Source organism: Bombina bombina, chromosome 6 (assembly GCF_027579735.1).
Source record: "Bombina bombina isolate aBomBom1 chromosome 6, aBomBom1.pri, whole genome shotgun sequence".
Lineage (NCBI taxonomy): Eukaryota > Metazoa > Chordata > Amphibia > Anura > Bombinatoridae > Bombina > Bombina bombina.
The window spans coordinates 957901999-957919373 of record NC_069504.1 but is presented as its reverse complement, the minus strand read 5'-3'; the positions used below and the strand labels follow the sequence as shown (position 1 = coordinate 957919373).

The following is a 17375-nucleotide window of genomic DNA, read 5'->3' as shown; positions in this document are numbered from 1 at the left end:
ATCAGAAAGTTGTTTAAAATTGCATGCTCTATCTGAATCATAAAAGAAAAAAAATTGGGTTTCATTTCCCTTTAATTGGTTCACAACACAAAGTGTAACAACATCTGATTGTGTTGCGATTTAAAACAATCTTGATGTGCAAGTTTATATTCTGAATAACAACAAAACAGGAGCAACTTAACGGTACTGAAAAAGTATAAACAAAATGTCATTTATCGTACAATAAAGTTGGTAGAAAAAAGATAAACAATGTGCCTCATTGTTTGCTGTTTTGTTACACATTTTATTTGTTGTTTCATTGACGATAGTTATTTTTATATTACTATAAAGTTAAACCTTTAAAAGGATTGTGGCTTTATAATAACAATTAAGCTTTATTATGATGCGTAGTAAATGTTGTTTAGTGTTAACTAGCTGTGGTTTGGGCGGAGGCTTCTTTTGCCTTATTGTGTAGATGCCACAATCCAGCTCTGCCCATAATGCTATTTCTGGGGTGTGAATGTTCAAGTAAATCTCTAAAGGTTTGCTTTGTAAGTGGGCCAGAAAGGGCACCTTATACAGAATGGTCCTATACACCATTGTTTACCCAAAGAGCAAAAGCCATATGAAATAGGAAGATATAAGGAGGTTTAAGTGTCTTTTAAATTTGCACCAAACAGTGACTTGTTTATAAAGAATTCTGAAAAAAATCACTTGGCTCCCTTTTTCCCTATTGAATGGATTTTAGCACGTTGCAGGGCCCCTTTAATTAAACAAATGGAGTAGTATAGGACAATTGTTTGTTCTGTCTTTATTAAAAATACATTTCTTTCATGTAATTGGCAAGAGTCCATGAGCTAGTGACGTATGGGATATACATTCCTACCAGGAGGGGCAAAGTTTCCCAAACATCAAAATGCCTATAAATACACCCCCCACCACACCCACAATTCAGTTTTACAAACTTTGCCTCCTATGGAGGTGGTGAAGTAAGTTTGTGCTAGATTTCTACGTTGATATGCGCTTCTCAGCATGCTGAAGCCCGGTTCCTCTCAGAGTGCAGTGAATGACAGAGGGATGTGAAGGGAGTATTACCTATTGAATGCAATGGTCATCCTAACGGGGATCTATTTCATAGGTTCTCTGTTATCGGTCGTAGATAACCTACCTCCCTTTTCAGATAGACAATATACTCTTATATACCATTACCTCTACTGATTCTTGTTTCAGTACTGGTTTGTAGATGAGTGTCTTTTGGTAAGTATGTTTTCTTTTATTTATGACACTCTCAGCTATGGTTTGGCACTTATATGTAAAGTTCTAAATATATGTTTTATACTTATATTTGCCATGATTCAGGTTAATCAGTATCTTTCCTTTTTACAGACTGTCAGTTTCATTTTGGGAAATGCATATGAATACATTTTTTCTAACCTGAAAATTTTTCAAATTGTCTTTCTTTCTAAATTGCGGGCTGTTAGTCTCGCTGGAGCGCAAAATGCTATAATTTATTGCGTCATTTTTGGCGCGATTCTTTTATGGCGCAAGAATTACGTTTGTTGACGTTATGACGTCATTTCCGGCGTCTTAGTTGGCGCCGAGAGTTTTCACGTAGTTGCGTCATCTATGACGCTCGTATTTGTTGCAGATGTTTTTGGCGCCAAAAAATATTTTGTCAATTGTGGGCGTCATACTTGGCGCCAGATTTTTTGACATTATTTAAGTCATTATTTCTTTTTGCTTCTGGTTTCCAGAGGCTTATTCAGTTTGCATTTTTCCCCATTCCTGAAACTGTCATATAAAGAAATTGATAATTTTGCTTTATATGTTGTGTTTTCTATTTACATATTGCAAGATGTCTCAATCTGACCCTGTCTCAGAATCTACTTCTGGAATGCTGCTGCCTGATGTCGGTTCTACCAAAGCTAAGTGCATTTGTTGTAAACTTGTGGTAACTGTTCCTCCGGCTGTAGTTTGTGTTAGTTGTCATGATAAACTTTCAAAAGCAGACAATATTTCCATTAGTAGTAATCCATTACCTGTTGTTGTTCCTTCAACATCTAATGTTCAGGATATTCCTGTTAATGTGAGAGAATTTGTTTCTAATTCTATTCAGAAGGCCCTGTCTGTTATACCACCTTCTAATAAACGTAAAAGGTCTTTTAAAACTTCTCATAAATTCGATGAATTTTTAAATGACCGACAGCATTCTGATTTATCTATCTCTGATGAGGATCTATCTGGTTCAGAAGATTCTGCCTCAGATATTGACACTGACAAAACTTCATATTTATTTAAAATGGAGTATATTCGTTCTTTATTAAAAGAGGTGTTGATTGCATTAGATATGAAGGAGACTAGTCCTCTTGATATTAAAACCAGTAAACGTTTGCATTCGGTTTTTAAACCTCATGTAGTTTTATTCCAGAGGTTTTTCCAGTTCCTGATGCTATTTCAGATGTAATTTCTAGGGAATGGAATAGTCTGGGTACTTCATTTACTCCTTCTTCAAGGTTTAAGAAACTGTACCCTTTGTCGACTGATAGATTGGAGTTTGGGGAAAAGATCCCCAAAGTTGATGGGGCTATCTCTACTCTTGCTAAGCGTACTACTATTCCTACGGCAGATAGTACTTCTTGTAAAGATCCTTTCGATAGGAAGATTGGATCTTATCTAAGGAAGGCATTTTTATGTTCAGGTCATCTTCTTAGGTCTGCTATTTCTTTGGCTGATGTTGCTGCGGCTTCAACATTTTGGTTGGAAATTTTAGCGCAACAAGTACCAGATCCTAATGTGTATATCATTGTTAAGCTAATTCAACATGCTAATAATTTCATTTGTGATGCCATTTTTTATATTATTAGAATTGATGTCAGGTATATGTCTTTAGCTATTTTAGCTAGAAGAGCTTTATGGCTTAAATCTTGGAATGCGGATATGACTTCTAAATCAACTTTGCTTTCTCTTTCTTTCCAAGGTAATAAATTATTTGGTTCTCAGTTGGATTCTATAATTTTAACTGTCACTGGGGGCAAGGGGCCTTTTTTCCTCAGGATAAAAAAATCTAAGGGTAAATTTAGGGCTGCTAATCATTTTCGTTCCTTTCGTCAGAATAAGGAACAGAAACCTGACCCTTCCCCTAAAGGAACGGTATCCAATTTGAAGCCTTCTCCAGTCTGGAATAAATCCAAGCCTTTTAGAAAACCAAAATCAGCCCCCAAGTCCGCATGAAGGTGCGGCCCTCATTCCAGCGCAGCTGGTAGGGGGCAGACTACGATTTTTCATAGATGTTTGGATAAATTCAATCCAAAATCATTGGATTCAGAACATTGTTTCTCAAGGGTACAGAATAGGTTTCAAGGTAAGACCGCCTGTGAGAAGTTTCTTTCTCTCACGCATTCCGGTAAACCCAGTAAAGGCTCAGGCTTTCCTGAAGTTTGTTTCAGACCTGGAGTTATCTGGGGTAATTGTGCCAGTTCAATATCTGGAACGGGGTCTGGGGTTTTATTCAAATCTGTTCATTATTCCAAAGAAAGAAAATTCTTTCAGACCAGTTCTGGATCTAAAAATTTTGAATCGTTATGTAAGAATACCAACTTTCAAAATGGTGACTATAAGGACTATTCTGCCTTTTGTTCAGCAAGGGCATTATATGTCCACAATAGACTTACAGGATGCTTATCTTCATATTCCGATTCATCCAGATAACTATCAGTTTCTGAGATTCTCTTTTCTAGACAAGCATTACCAATTTGTTGCTCTTCCTTTTGGCCTAGCAACAGCTCCAAGGATCTTTTCAAAGGTTCTCGGTGCCCTACTCTCTGTAATCAGAGAGCGGGGTATTGCGGTGTTTCCTTATTTGGATGATATCTTGGTACTTGCTCAGTCTTTACATTCTGCAGAATCTCACACAAATCAACTAGTGTTGTTTCTTCAAAGGCATGGTTGGAGGATCAATTTACCAAAAAGTTCCTTGATTCCTCAGACAAGGGTAACCTTTTTAGGATTCCAAATAGATTCAGTATCCATGACTTTGTCTCTAACAGACAAAAGATGTCTGAAATTGGTTTCAGCTTGTCGGAACCTTCAGTCTCAGTCATTCCCTTCAGTAGCTATGTGCATGGAGGTTTTAGGTCTCATAACTGCAGCATCGGACGCGATCCCCTTTGCTCGTTTTCACATGAGACCTCTTCAGCTTTGTATGCTCAGCCAATGGTGCAAGGATTATACAAAAATATCACAATTAATATCCTTAAATCCCAATATTTGACTATCTCTGACTTGGTGGTGAGATCACCATTGTTTAGTTCAAGGGGCCTCTTTTGTTCGTCCAACCTGGACTGTGATCACAACAGATGTGAGTCTTTCAGGTTGGGGAGCTGTCTGGGGATCTCTGACAGCGCAGGGGGTTTGGAAATCTCAAGAGGCGAGATTACCAATCAATATTTTAGAACTCCGTGCGATTCTCAGAGCTCTTCAGTTTTGGCCTCTTCTGAAGAGAGAACTGTTTATTTGTTTTCAGACAGACAATGTCACAACCGTGGCGTATGTCAATCATCAAGGTGGGACTCACAGTCCTCAAGCTATGAAAGAAGTATCTCGGATACTTGCATGGGCGGAGTCCAGCTCCTGTCTAATCTCTGTGGTCCATATCCCAGGTATAGACAATTGGGAAGCAGATTATCTCAGTCGCCAGACTTTAAATCCGGGAGAATGGTCTCTTCACCCAGATGTGTTTCTTCAGATTGTTCAGATGTGGGGGCTTCCAGAAATAGATCTGATGGCTTCTCATCTAAACAGGAAACTTCCCAGGTATCTGTCCAGGTCCAGGGATCCTCAGGCAGAAGCAGTGGATGCGTTGTCACTTCCTTGGAATTATCAACCTGCTTATATCTTTCCGCCTCTAGTTCTTCTTCCAAGAGTGATTTCCAAAATCATAATGGAGCGTTCATTTGTACTGCTGGTGACTCCAGCATGGCCACACAGGTTTTGGTATGCGGATCTTGTTCGGATGTCCAGTTGCCAACCTTGGCCACTTCCGTTAAGCAAAAGATATCCAAAAGAGAGTAGCAGCAAAAATCAATGTTTATTAGGCACAACACAACACTGTTAGCAACGTTTCGGTATTGCTACCTTATTCATGCTAAACATCATACTCAAATGATTCTATTTATACCTTAACACCACTAGGTGGCGCTGCAGATGCAGCTTCCTATTAACCGTTTATGTACATAATTTATTATGCTTATGCAAGCAATATAAAACCAATAATACAATGTATTCATAGGATCTTATCACAATCTCAATAACAAAGTTATATATAGATAAATAACTGCTTATAGAAATACAGACATATCTAGATCCTTATTTAACCCATTCGGTTCCATAGTGCCTAGTTTCCAAATCCAGAAGCACTCTCTCTGTTTAAGGAGGAGTTCTCTATTACCTAACCTTCTTGGCATTACTATTTTCTCAATAATTTGAAAACGTAGTTGCCCAATTGAATGGCCCTTTTCCACAAAATGCTGTGCTACCGGGGCTTTTAAGTTCTTAGTTCTAATAGAACTTTTATGTTCAATTATCCTATCTTTGATAGTTCTAGTCATCTCACCGACGTAGCCCCGCCCACAAGGGCATTTAATTAAGTAAACTACATAGGTAGTTAAGCAAGTATGAAAACCATTAATTTTAAACTTTTTTCCAGTAGTTGGATGAACAAATATGGGCCCTTTGGTCATGTTGTTGCAGCATGAGCATCCCAGACAGGGAAAGCAACCCTCATTTTTACCTTTAATGTATTTTTGTTTTAATTTGATGTTTGTCCCTACGTCTGCTCTAACTAGTTGTTGTTTTAAATTAAAGCTTTGCTTGTAAGCTGGCATAGGTAAATTTTTAAATTCCTTAATTTGGGGGTTACATTCCAATAATATTGACCAATGTTTCCTCATTATGCGTTGGATTTGGTTAGACTGGGCATTAAATTCAGATACAAATATTAGGCGCTCCTCTTTGTTATTTTGTTTCTTTTTTACACTCAATAAACTTTCTCTAGAGACTGATAGCGCATAATTAATTTCAGCTTCTAATATATCTGATGGGTATCCTCTCTTAGTGAATCTGTCTGCCATTTCTGTCATTCTTGTTTTTAATAGATTATCATCAGTGATAATTCTGCGAGCTCGTAAAAATTGACTACGGGGGAGGGCCTTAAGGAGAGATCCAGGGTGAGCACTATCAAAGTGCAATAAACTATTTCTATCTGTCTCCTTCCTAAACAGATCTACCCTCAGCTCTCTTCAGTTTTTAATAATCTTAGTGTCAAGAAAAGTGATGTCACTTTCACTTCAAGTCAACTTTAATTTTATATGACCAGATGCTCCGTTTATGTCATTTACAAACATCAATAGGGATCCAACGTCGCCCCACCATATCCCAAAGATATCATCGATATAGCGCCACCAACAGGCGCCATACCGATGAAACCTAGGATTGGAAAAGATAAATTTCTCTTCGAATACATTCATAAAAATGTTAGCATAGTTGGGGGCGACGTTGGACCCCATTGCTGTGCCCTGTATTTGTAGGAAATACTCATCTTCAAATAAGAAATAGTTACAATAAAGAATCAATTCTAATAGCTGAAGAAGAAAGTGAGTCCACTTCCGTTAAGGCCAGACCTTCTATCTCAAGGTCCGTTTTTCCATCAGGATCTCAAATCATTAAATTTGAAGGTATGGAGATTGAACGCTTAGTGCTTAGTCATAGAGGTTTCTCTGACTCAGTGATTAATACTATGCTGCAGGCTCGCAAATCTGTGTCTAGAAAGATTTATTACCGAGTTTGGAAGACTTACATTTCATGGTGTTCTTCTCATAAATTCTCATGGCATTCTTTTAGAATTCCTAGAATTTTACAGTTTCTTCAGGATGGTTTGGATAAGGGTTTGTCTGCAAGTTCTTTGAAAGGACAAATCTCTGCTCTTTATGTTCTGTTTCACAGAAAAATTGCTAATCTTCCTGACATTCATTGTTTTGTACAGGCTTTGGTTCATATCAAGCCTGTCATTAAGCCAATTTCTCCTCCTTGGAGTCTTAATTTGTTTTTGAGGGTTTTACAGGCTCCTCCGTTTGAGCCTATGCATTCTCTGGACATTAAATTACTTTCTTGGAAAGTATTGTTTATTTTGGCCATCTCTTCTGCTAGAAGAGTTTCTGAATTATCTGCTCTTTCTTGTGAGTCTCCTTTTCTGATTTTTCATCAGGATAAGGCAGTTTTGCGGACTTCATTTAAATTTTTACCTAAAGTTGTGAATTCTAACAACATTAGTAGAGAAATTGTTGTCCCTTCGTTGTGTCCTAATCCTAAGAATTCTTTGTAAAGATCTTTACATTCTTTGGATGTGGTAAGAGCTTTGAAATATTATGTTGAAGCTACTAAAGATTTCAGAAAGACTTCTAGTCTATTTGTTATCTTTTCTGGTTCTAGGAAAGGTCAGAAGGCTTCTGCCATTTCTTTGGCGTCTTGGTTAAAGCTTTTGATTCATCATGCTTATTTGGAGTCGGGTAAATCCCTGCCTCAGAGGATTACAGCTCATTCTACTAGGTCAGTTTCTACTTCCTGGGCTTTTAAGAATGAAGCTTCTGTTGATCAGATTTGCAAAGCAGCAACTTGGTCTTCTTTGCATACTTAATTCTACCATTTTGATGTTTTCTCTTCTTCAGAAGCAGTTTTTGGTAGAAAAGTTCTTCAGGCAGCTGTTTTAGTTTGATTCTTCTGCTTATAATTTCAGTTTTTTTTCATTATTCAGATTAAAACTTTTGATTTGGGTTGTGGATTCTTTTTTAAGCGGAATTGGCTGTCTTTATTTTTATCCCTTCCTCTCTAGTGACTCTTTCGTGGAGTTCCACATCTTGGGTATTTGCTATCCCATACGTCACTAGCTTATGGACTCTTGCCAATTACATGAAAGAAACCATAATTTATGTAAGAACTTACCTGATAAATTCATTTCTTTCATATTGGCAAGAGTCCATGAGGCCCACCCTTTTTGTGGTGGTTATGATTTTTTTGTATAAAGCACAATTATTCCAATTCTTTGTTGATGCTTTTATTCCTCCTTTCTTATCACCCAACTTCTTGGCTATTCGTTAAACTGAATTGTGGGTGTGGTGGGGGTGTATTTATAGGCATTTTGAGGTTTGGGAAACTTTGCCCCTCCTGGTAGGAATGTATATTCCATACGTCACTAGCTCATGGACTCTTGCCAATATGAAAGAAATTAATTTATCAGGTAAGTTCTTACATAACTTATGTTTTTCTGTACACAATTATTATGATTATACCGTGGTGAAACAGGGCTTAAAGTAAAGGGTCAGGTTTTTAGTTTTTTACTATTGTTTATTGTTTAGTAAATCCTAGCGTTTTTTGAAATGCTAGGATTTACCAGTGCAACAAATAAAGGGGACTTTCAGTCATGAAATATAAAATACTTCATGCTAAAAAGTTCCTTTATTTGTCTGCATTGTTCGCCGCGCTGAGCGTCTCGGGCAGCCCACGGCAGAACTCTATTTTCTCACATAATGCCAGCTGGGCCTGCACGGCTATTGTCAAAGAGGTGGAAACGTCACCTCTCAGCAAACTAGCGTTCTGCCGTGTGCTGCCTTAGCAGCTCAGTGCGGAGAACGCTGCAAACAAATAAAGGAGCTTTCAGCATGTATTTTATACGTCATGACTAAAAGTCCCCTTTATTTGTTCCACTGGTAAATCCTAGCGTTTCACAAACGCTAGGATTTACTATCACTTTAAACAATAGTAAAAAGCTGAATCTTTACTTGTATGTACTAACAGGTTATCCTATGCAATGAGTCGGGTAATTTTATGCTTTTCTGATTACTTTTTTCTGAAAAACCTTTTTAGGATGATATGAACCTCAACGAAGAGAAACAACAACCCTTAAGAGCAAAAGATATCATGATAAAAAGAGAAATGGTGTCCCAGTATCTTCACACGTCTAAAGCCGTAAGTTTTGTTAAATGAAAAAACCTCAACTTTTGTTTATATATTCAAAAAAAATATCTATCTTTAGGGGTAACAGTGCTTCTGTGTGGTTTGCTAAAACATAATAATTTTGTGGCTTTTTTTCTCTCTCTGTAAATATTTTCTTTTGACATAGCATTAAATTAAGTGATTATATGGTTAAAATATTTTACCTGCGTTGGTCCGGTTGTTATGGCTTCCAAATAAAAATCTTATTATGGGCTAGATTACGAGTGGTACGCTAACTGTAGTGCACAAGCGATATGAGGTATTTTGTGGCTCTTTGCACACGACGGAAATAGCACACGTATTATGAATTGAAAGTAAATGCATTTACTTGAGCGCAATCAAATTTAATGCACGCTGGGTTAGTGCAACTTCAGAGCTCTAGTTAACTATTGCACAAAACATATAAAAATACGTTTAACAGTTACACTCATGTTAATACTGTCTGATAAAAATGATTTTAAAAACAAATTGCATTAAAAAGTTATAAGGGCTCAAAGATATGAGTTCTCAAGTGTTAGAGGAAATAAAAAAGGCCTGCAAAGGGCTTTAACATAGAGATACACACATACACATGTTTAAATATGTGTATGTGTGTGTATATGTATATATATATATATATATATATATATATGCACACAGAAATGTATATATGTGTGTTCATATGTAAGTGCATTGGAGCCGTTTACAGTCAAGTAGCTGAAAACATGAAAAATCATGTTTATGCAATATTCATATTTAATAAAGTGTTTAACTATGTATGTACTGTAAATATTCTTCACATAGAGGAATATGTTCTAAGTATTTTTAAGTATAAGTATAGATATTCCTATATATATCTGTACCTGCAATAGATCTATATTTAAACATAGAAACATAGATTTTTGATGGCAAATAAGAACCAAAGGCCCAGCAAGTCTACCTGATATTCCTTAAAGAATACATTTATCTAGTAATATCTAGTTCGTAGAATAGCCTTAAAGTTCCCCACAGTGTTTGTCATTAACACCTCTTGTGGAACTTTATTCCATGAATCTATTACCTTTTCTGTAAAGAAGTGTTTCCTCAAATTACTCCTGAATCTATTACCCTTCAGCTTTAGATCATGACACCTTGTTCTTGAATTTTTCTTTTTAAAAATACTCTCAGTCTCAACTTTACTTAAACCCTAAATATAATTGAAAGTTACTATCATATCACCTATTTCCATTCTATCCTCTAAGCTATTAATATTTTGGAAATTGTGCCTCTCCTGGTAAGTTTTATTTTTTAGACCATAACATTTTCATAGCCCTCCTTTGCACAGATTCCAGTTTGTTTATATCCTTCTGGAGATATGGCCTTCATAACTGCACCTAATATTTAGGATGAGGCCTAACAAATGACCTGTGAAGTGGCATAAGAGCCTTACTATTTCTGCTAAAAATACATCTAACAATACAACAAAGCATTCTGCTGGCCTTACTCACTGCAATGTTATATGGTTTACTAAATTTGAAATAATCTGAAATAATAATTCCTAAATCCCGTTCCTCATTTGTAACAGCCAGTAAAGTGGCATTGATGCTGTAATTAACATTTTAATTTTTTTTCCCTTAAAAGCATAATTTTGCACTCTGCAGTGTTAAACTTAAAGGGACAGTTCACCCAAAAACTTTCTCCCCTTAAAATATTCCCAATGATCCTTTTTACCTGCTAGAGTGTATTAAATTGGTTGCAAGTGGCTCCTTTACTCCTATTTCAGCATTTGAAATAGCTGATTTAGCTTGTGGTTTCCCAACCTATACTGAAAGTTTTGATACTGGCGTATACGCTATTGACAAGCCTAAGTAAACACAGCCAGCAGAAGAGATTACACCCTCAGTGGGGGGCATGATAGTTTAGTAATAAAATGATAATTTTCCATTGTTCTCTCTATGTATTGAGCTTTGGTGTTCCAGACAAATATAAGATAAGGAAGCAAGTCTGTTTACACAAACTTAAAACATAATGAGATCTGATATTACCTGAAGCTCAACCCATTGTAATAGGCTGTGGTTTCAAAGCACAAAACCAGCTACTTCAGATACACAAATAAACCCGAAAATGCAATTTCTCAAATATTTTATACTCTGCAGTTGGTATAACAAGTCATTTAAAATACATTTATGGAAAAACAATTTTACAGTGTACTGTCCCTTTAAGATCCCAGTCATTTGCCCAATCTTCAAATTTTTGTATATTACTTCTCATTTTGTCTACCCCCTCTCCCCAGGCCTCAGAACTGTCCCCTAAGGAACACCACTAGTAACTGTCCCCTCTGCTGAATATAATCCATTTACTAAGACACTCTGTTTTCAATCCTTAAGCCAGCATTCTAGACCAAGGAGATACAGTTTGTGAATTAGTTTGTTGTGTGGGATGGTGTCAAATGCTTTGCCGAAATCAAGATATGCTACATCAACTGCTCCACCCTTGTCTAATACTTTTGTTATGTAATCAAAGTCAGTTAGATTAGTCTGATATGATCTCCCTGAAGTAAAACCATGCTGATTTTGGTTCTCCAAATTTGTTCTTTATGCAAGTCATAATTCTTTATTTTTAGAGACTTTCCATTAATTTCCCTACTACTGAAGTTAAACTAACTGGCCTCTAGTTACCAGATTCTTCCCTACTGCCCTTTTTATGAATAGGTACTACATTTGCTATTCTCCAATCATCTGGAACAACTCCTGTCAATATTGACTGATTAAACAGATCAGTTAATGGGGCAGTTGGCACAGATCGCAGTTCCTTTTACCAAAAAAAAAACTATCAGATATATGTAGAAATATTTATTTAAAAATGAATAGAACATATTCTTCCACGTGAAGAACATTGGAATGTGAAATATTTTATGTTGGGTTTAGCACTCTTGAATAAATGTGGTCTGGTTAGCATGCAAGTATGGGTGTTAGTTTTTCTCCAACATAGGTGTGTCCGGTCCACGGCGTCATCCTTACTTGTGGGATATTCTCTTCCCCAACAGGAAATGGCAAAGAGCCCAGCAAAGCTGGTCACATGATCCCTCCTAGGCTCCGCCTTCCCCAGTCATTCTCTTTGCCGTTGTACAGGCAACATCTCCACGGAGATGGCTTAGAGTTTTTTGGTGTTTAAATGGGAGAAATTTCAGATTCAGGGAAAATTTCTCAACAAGCTGAACCTGATGTGATTACATTCAAATTTAAATTGGAACATCTCCGCGCTCTGCTTAAGGAGGTGTTATCTACTCTGGATGATTGTGAGAATTTGGTCATTCCAGAGAAATTATGTAAGATGGACAAGTTCCTAGAGGTCCCGGGGCCCCCCGAAGCTTTTCCTATACCCAAGCGGGTGGCGGACATTGTAAACAAAGAATGGGAAAGGCCCGGCATACCTTTCGTCCCTCCCCCTATATTTAAGAAATTGTTTCCTATGGTCGACCCCAGAAAGGACTTATGGCAGACAGTCCCCAAGGTCGAGGGGGCGGTTTCTACTCTAAACAAACGCACCACTATACCCATAGAAGATAGTTGTGCTTTCAAAGATCCTATGGATAAAAAATTAGAGGGTTTGCTTAAAAAGATGTTTGTTCAGCAAGGTTACCTTCTACAACCAATTTCATGCATTGTTCCTGTCACTACAGCAGCGTGTTTCTGGTTCGATGAACTAGAAAAGGCGCTCAATAAAGATTCTTCTTATGAGGAGATTTTGGACAGAATTCATGCTCTCAAATTGGCTAACTCTTTCACCTTAGACGCCACTTTGCAATTGGCTAGATTAGCGGCGAAAAATTCTGGGTTTGCTATTGTGGCGCGCAGAGCGCTTTGGCTAAAATCTTGGTCAGCGGATGCGTCTTCCAAGAACAAATTGCTTAACATTCCTTTCAAGGGGAAAACGCTGTTTGGCCCTGACTTGAAAGAGATTATTTCTGATATCACTGGGGGCAAGGGCCACGCCCTTCCTCAGGATAGGTCTTTCAAGGCTAAAAATAAACCAAATTTTCGTCCCTTTCGCAGAAACGGACCAGCCCCAAGTGCTACATCCTCTAAGCAAGAGGGTAATACTTCTCAAGCCAAGCCAGCCTGGAGGCCAATGCAAGGCTGGAACAAAGGTAAGCAGGCCAAGAAACCTGCCACTGCTACCAAGACAGCATGAGATGTTGGCCCCCGATCCAGGACCGGATCTGGTGGGGGGCAGACTCTCTCTCTTCGCTCAGGCTTGGGCAAGAGATGTTCTGGATCCTTGGGCGCTGGAAATAGTCTCCCAAGGTTATCTTCTGGAATTCAAGGGGCTTCCCCCAAGGGGGAGGTTCCACAGGTCTCAATTGTCTTCAGACCACATAAAAAAACAGGCATTCTTACATTGTGTAGAAGACCTGTTAAAAATGGGAGTCATTCATCCTGTTCCATTAGGAGAACAAGGGATGGGGTTCTACTCCAATCTGTTCATAGTTCCCAAAAAAGAGGGAACATTCAGACCAATCTTAGATCTCAAGATCCTAAACAAGTTTCTCAAGGTTCCATCGTTCAAAATGGAAACCATTCGAACAATTCTTCCTTCCATCCAGGAAGGTCAATTCATGACCACGGTGGATTTAAAGGATGCGTATCTACATATTCCTATCCACAAGGAACATCATCGGTTCCTAAGGTTCGCCTTTCTGGACAAGCATTACCAGTTTGTGGCACTTCCGTTCGGATTAGCCACTGCTCCAAGAATTTTCACAAAGGTACTGGGGTCCCTTCTAGCGGTGCTAAGACCAAGGGGCATTGCAGTAGTACCTTACTTGGACGACATTCTGATTCAAGCGTCGTCCCTTCCACAAGCAAAGGCTCACACGGACATTGTCCTGGCCTTTCTCAGATCTCACGGGTGGAAAGTGAACGTAGAAAAAAGTTCTCTATCTCCGTCAACAAGAGTTCCCTTCTTGGGAACAATAATAGACTCCTTAGAAATGAGGATTTTTCTGACAGAGGCCAGAAAATCAAAACTTCTAAACTCTTGTCAAGTACTTCATTCTGTTCCTCTTCCTTCCATAGCGCAGTGCATGGAAGTAATAGGTTTGATGGTCGCGGCAATGGACATAGTTCCTTTTGCACGAATTCATCTGAGACCATTACAACTGTGCATGCTCAGTCAGTGGAATGGGGATTATACAGACTTGTCTCCGACGATACAAGTAGATCAGAGGACCAGAGATTCACTCCGTTGGTGGCTGTCCCTGGACAACCTGTCACAGGGGATGAGCTTCCGCAGACCAGAGTGGGTCATTGTCACGACCGACGCCAGTCTGGTGGGCTGGGGCGCAGTCTGGGGACTCCTGAAAGCTCAGGGTCTTTGGTCTCGGGAAGAATCTCTTCTCCCGATAAATATTCTGGAACTGAGAGCGATATTCAATGCTCTCAAGGCTTGGCCTCAGCTAGCAAAGGCCAAATTCATACGGTTTCAATCGGACAACATGACGACTGTTGCGTACATCAACCATCAGGGGGGAACAAGGAGTTCCCTGGCGATGGAAGAAGTGACCAAAATCATTCAATGGGCGGAGACTCACTCCTGCCACTTGTCTGCAATCCACATCCCAGGAGTGGAAAATTGGGAAGCGGATTTTCTGAGTCGTCAGACATTTCATCCGGGGGAGTGGGAACTCCATCCGGAAATCTTTGCCCAAATTACTCAGTTGTGGGGCATTCCAGACATGGATCTGATGGCCTCTCATCAGAACTTCAAGGTTCCTTGCTACGGGTCCAGATCCAGGGATCCCAAGGCGACTCTAGTAGATGCACTAGTAGCACCTTGGACCTTCAAACTAGCTTATGTATTCCCACCGTTTCCTCTCATCCCCAGGCTGGTAGCCAGGATCAATCAGGAGAGGGCATCGGTGATCTTGATAGCTCCTGCGTGGCCACGCAGGACTTGGTATGCAGACCTGGTGAATATGTCATCGGCTCCACCATGGAAGCTACCTTTGAGACGGGACCTTCTTGTTCAAGGTCCGTTCGAACATCCGAATCTGGTCTCACTCCAACTGACTGCTTGGAGATTGAACGCTTGACTTTATCAAAGCGAGGGTTCTCAGATTCTGTCATTGATACTCTTGTTCAGGCCAGAAAGCCTGTAACTAGAAAAATCTACCATAAAATATGGAAAAAATATATCTGTTGGTGTGAATCTAAAGGATTCCCTTGGGACAAGATAAAAATTCCTAAGATTCTATCCTTTCTTCAAGAAGGTTTGGAGAAAGGATTATCTGCAAGTTCTTTGAAGGGACAGATTTCTGCTTTGTCTGTGTTACTTCACAAAAAGCTGGCAGCTGTGCCAGATGTTCAAGCCTTTGTTCAGGCTCTGGTTAGAATCAAGCCTGTTTACAAACCTTTGACTCCTCCTTGGAGTCTCAATTTAGTTCTTTCAGTTCTTCAGGGGGTTCCGTTTGAACCCTTACATTCCGTTGATATTAAGTTATTATCTTGGAAAGTTTTGTTTTTGGTTGCAATTTCTTCTGCTAGAAGAGTTTCAGAATTATCTGCTCTGCAGTGTTCTCCTCCTTATCTGGTGTTCCATGCAGATAAGGTGGTTTTGCGTACTAAACCTGGTTTTCTTCCGAAAGTTGTTTCTAACAAAAACATTAACCAGGAGATAGTCGTGCCTTCTTTGTGTCCGAATCCAGTTTCAAAGAAGGAACGTTTGTTGCACAATTTGGATGTAGTTCGTGCTCTAAAATTCTATTTAGATGCTACAAAGGATTTTAGACAAACATCTTCCTTGTTTGTTGTTTATTCTGGTAAAAGGAGAGGTCAAAAAGCAACTTCTACCTCTCTCTCTTTTTGGCTTAAAAGCATCATCAGATTGGCTTACGAGACTGCCGGACGGCAGCCTCCTGAAAGAATCACAGCTCATTCCACTAGGGCCGTGGCTTCCACATGGGCCTTCAAGAACGAGGCTTCTGTTGATCAGATATGTAAGGCAGCGACTTGGTCTTCACTGCACACTTTTACTAAATTTTACAAATTTGATACTTTTGCTTCTTCTGAGGCTATTTTTGGGAGAAAGGTTTTGCAAGCCGTGGTGCCTTCCATCTAGGTGACCTGATTTGCTCCCTCCCTTCATCCGTGTCCTAAAGCTTTGGTATTGGTTCCCACAAGTAAGGATGACGCCGTGGACCGGACACACCTATGTTGGAGAAAACAGAATTTATGTTTACCTGATAAATTACTTTCTCCAACGGTGTGTCCGGTCCACGGCCCGCCCTGGTTTTTTAATCAGGTCTGATAATTTATTTTCTTTAACTACAGTCACCACGGTATCATATGATTTCTCCTATGCAAATATTCCTCCTTTACGTCGGTCGAATGACTGGGGAAGGCGGAGCCTAGGAGGGATCATGTGACCAGCTTTGCTGGGCTCTTTGCCATTTCCTGTTGGGGAAGAGAATATCCCACAAGTAAGGATGACGCCGTGGACCGGACACACCGTTGGAGAAAGTAATTTATCAGGTAAACATAAATTCTGTTTTTCTTTCTTCCATTTCTCACACTCTATTGAATTCTACAGAAGAATACGTTAACATGGTCACGATATTCGAAGTTAAACTTTCTTTTTAATGACACAATGAGTCCACGGATCATCTTAATTACTAATGGGATATTCACCTCCTAGTCAGCAGGAGGAGGCAAAAAGCACCACAGCAGAGCTAATAAATAGCTCCTCCCCTCCCTCCCACTCCAGTCTTTCTCTTTGCCTACGTTAGTGATAGGAAGTGGTAAAGTGAGGTGTTCGTTTTAGATTCATCAATCAAAAGTTTGTTATTTTTAAAGTAGTGCAAGATTGTGCTGCTTTGTTCTAGGGTGTAGCCGTAGTCCATATCAGTCTCTACAGTAGAGCTTTGGTGGCTTTAGAGCAATGGGAAATTGTGGGACATAATTCTCACTGCGCCTCCCATACTGATGCTGCCCTAACACTGGAAAAACTGAGGGATTTTACTCAGGACTTTCGTTTATTTACAGGGCCATGGGAGGGAGAGGACCTCCTAAACCTGGGAACTGCCTTGCTGCCAGGCAGAAGATGAGGTAAGTGCTAACTTTATTTCTGGGGGTAGAGGATCTCAGAAAAAGTTTGGGCACTTCATCAAGTTAAGCCTCATTGGACTTAGTTTTTCGTTTTCTGTTAGGAGACATTATGGCAGTTAGTATACAGGCACTGGGTGACATGCGTTTCATCTCCTGGCGGTCTCATCTAATAATGGAGATTTTCTCATGTGTTCTTACATTGAGTATGGCAGAGTGTGTGCTCTAAGGGGGTTTCTCTGGCAGATAGAGCCTTTGGACTGAACAGCTATTTAAACTGAAGCTGTTCAG

The 17375-nt window shown here is 39.3% G+C and overlaps 1 protein-coding gene across 1 annotated transcript in view; it reads left to right on the top strand.

The window, feature by feature from the left end:
- DIAPH1 (diaphanous related formin 1) overlaps nucleotides 1-17375 on the top strand; it is a gene marked incomplete in the record, with an annotated part of 803068 nt that overhangs the window by 164988 nt on the left and 620705 nt on the right. The window contains 1 exon segment of the mRNA XM_053718607.1: nucleotides 8896-8997. Within this exon segment, the coding sequence (XP_053574582.1) occupies nucleotides 8896-8997 (102 nt within the window).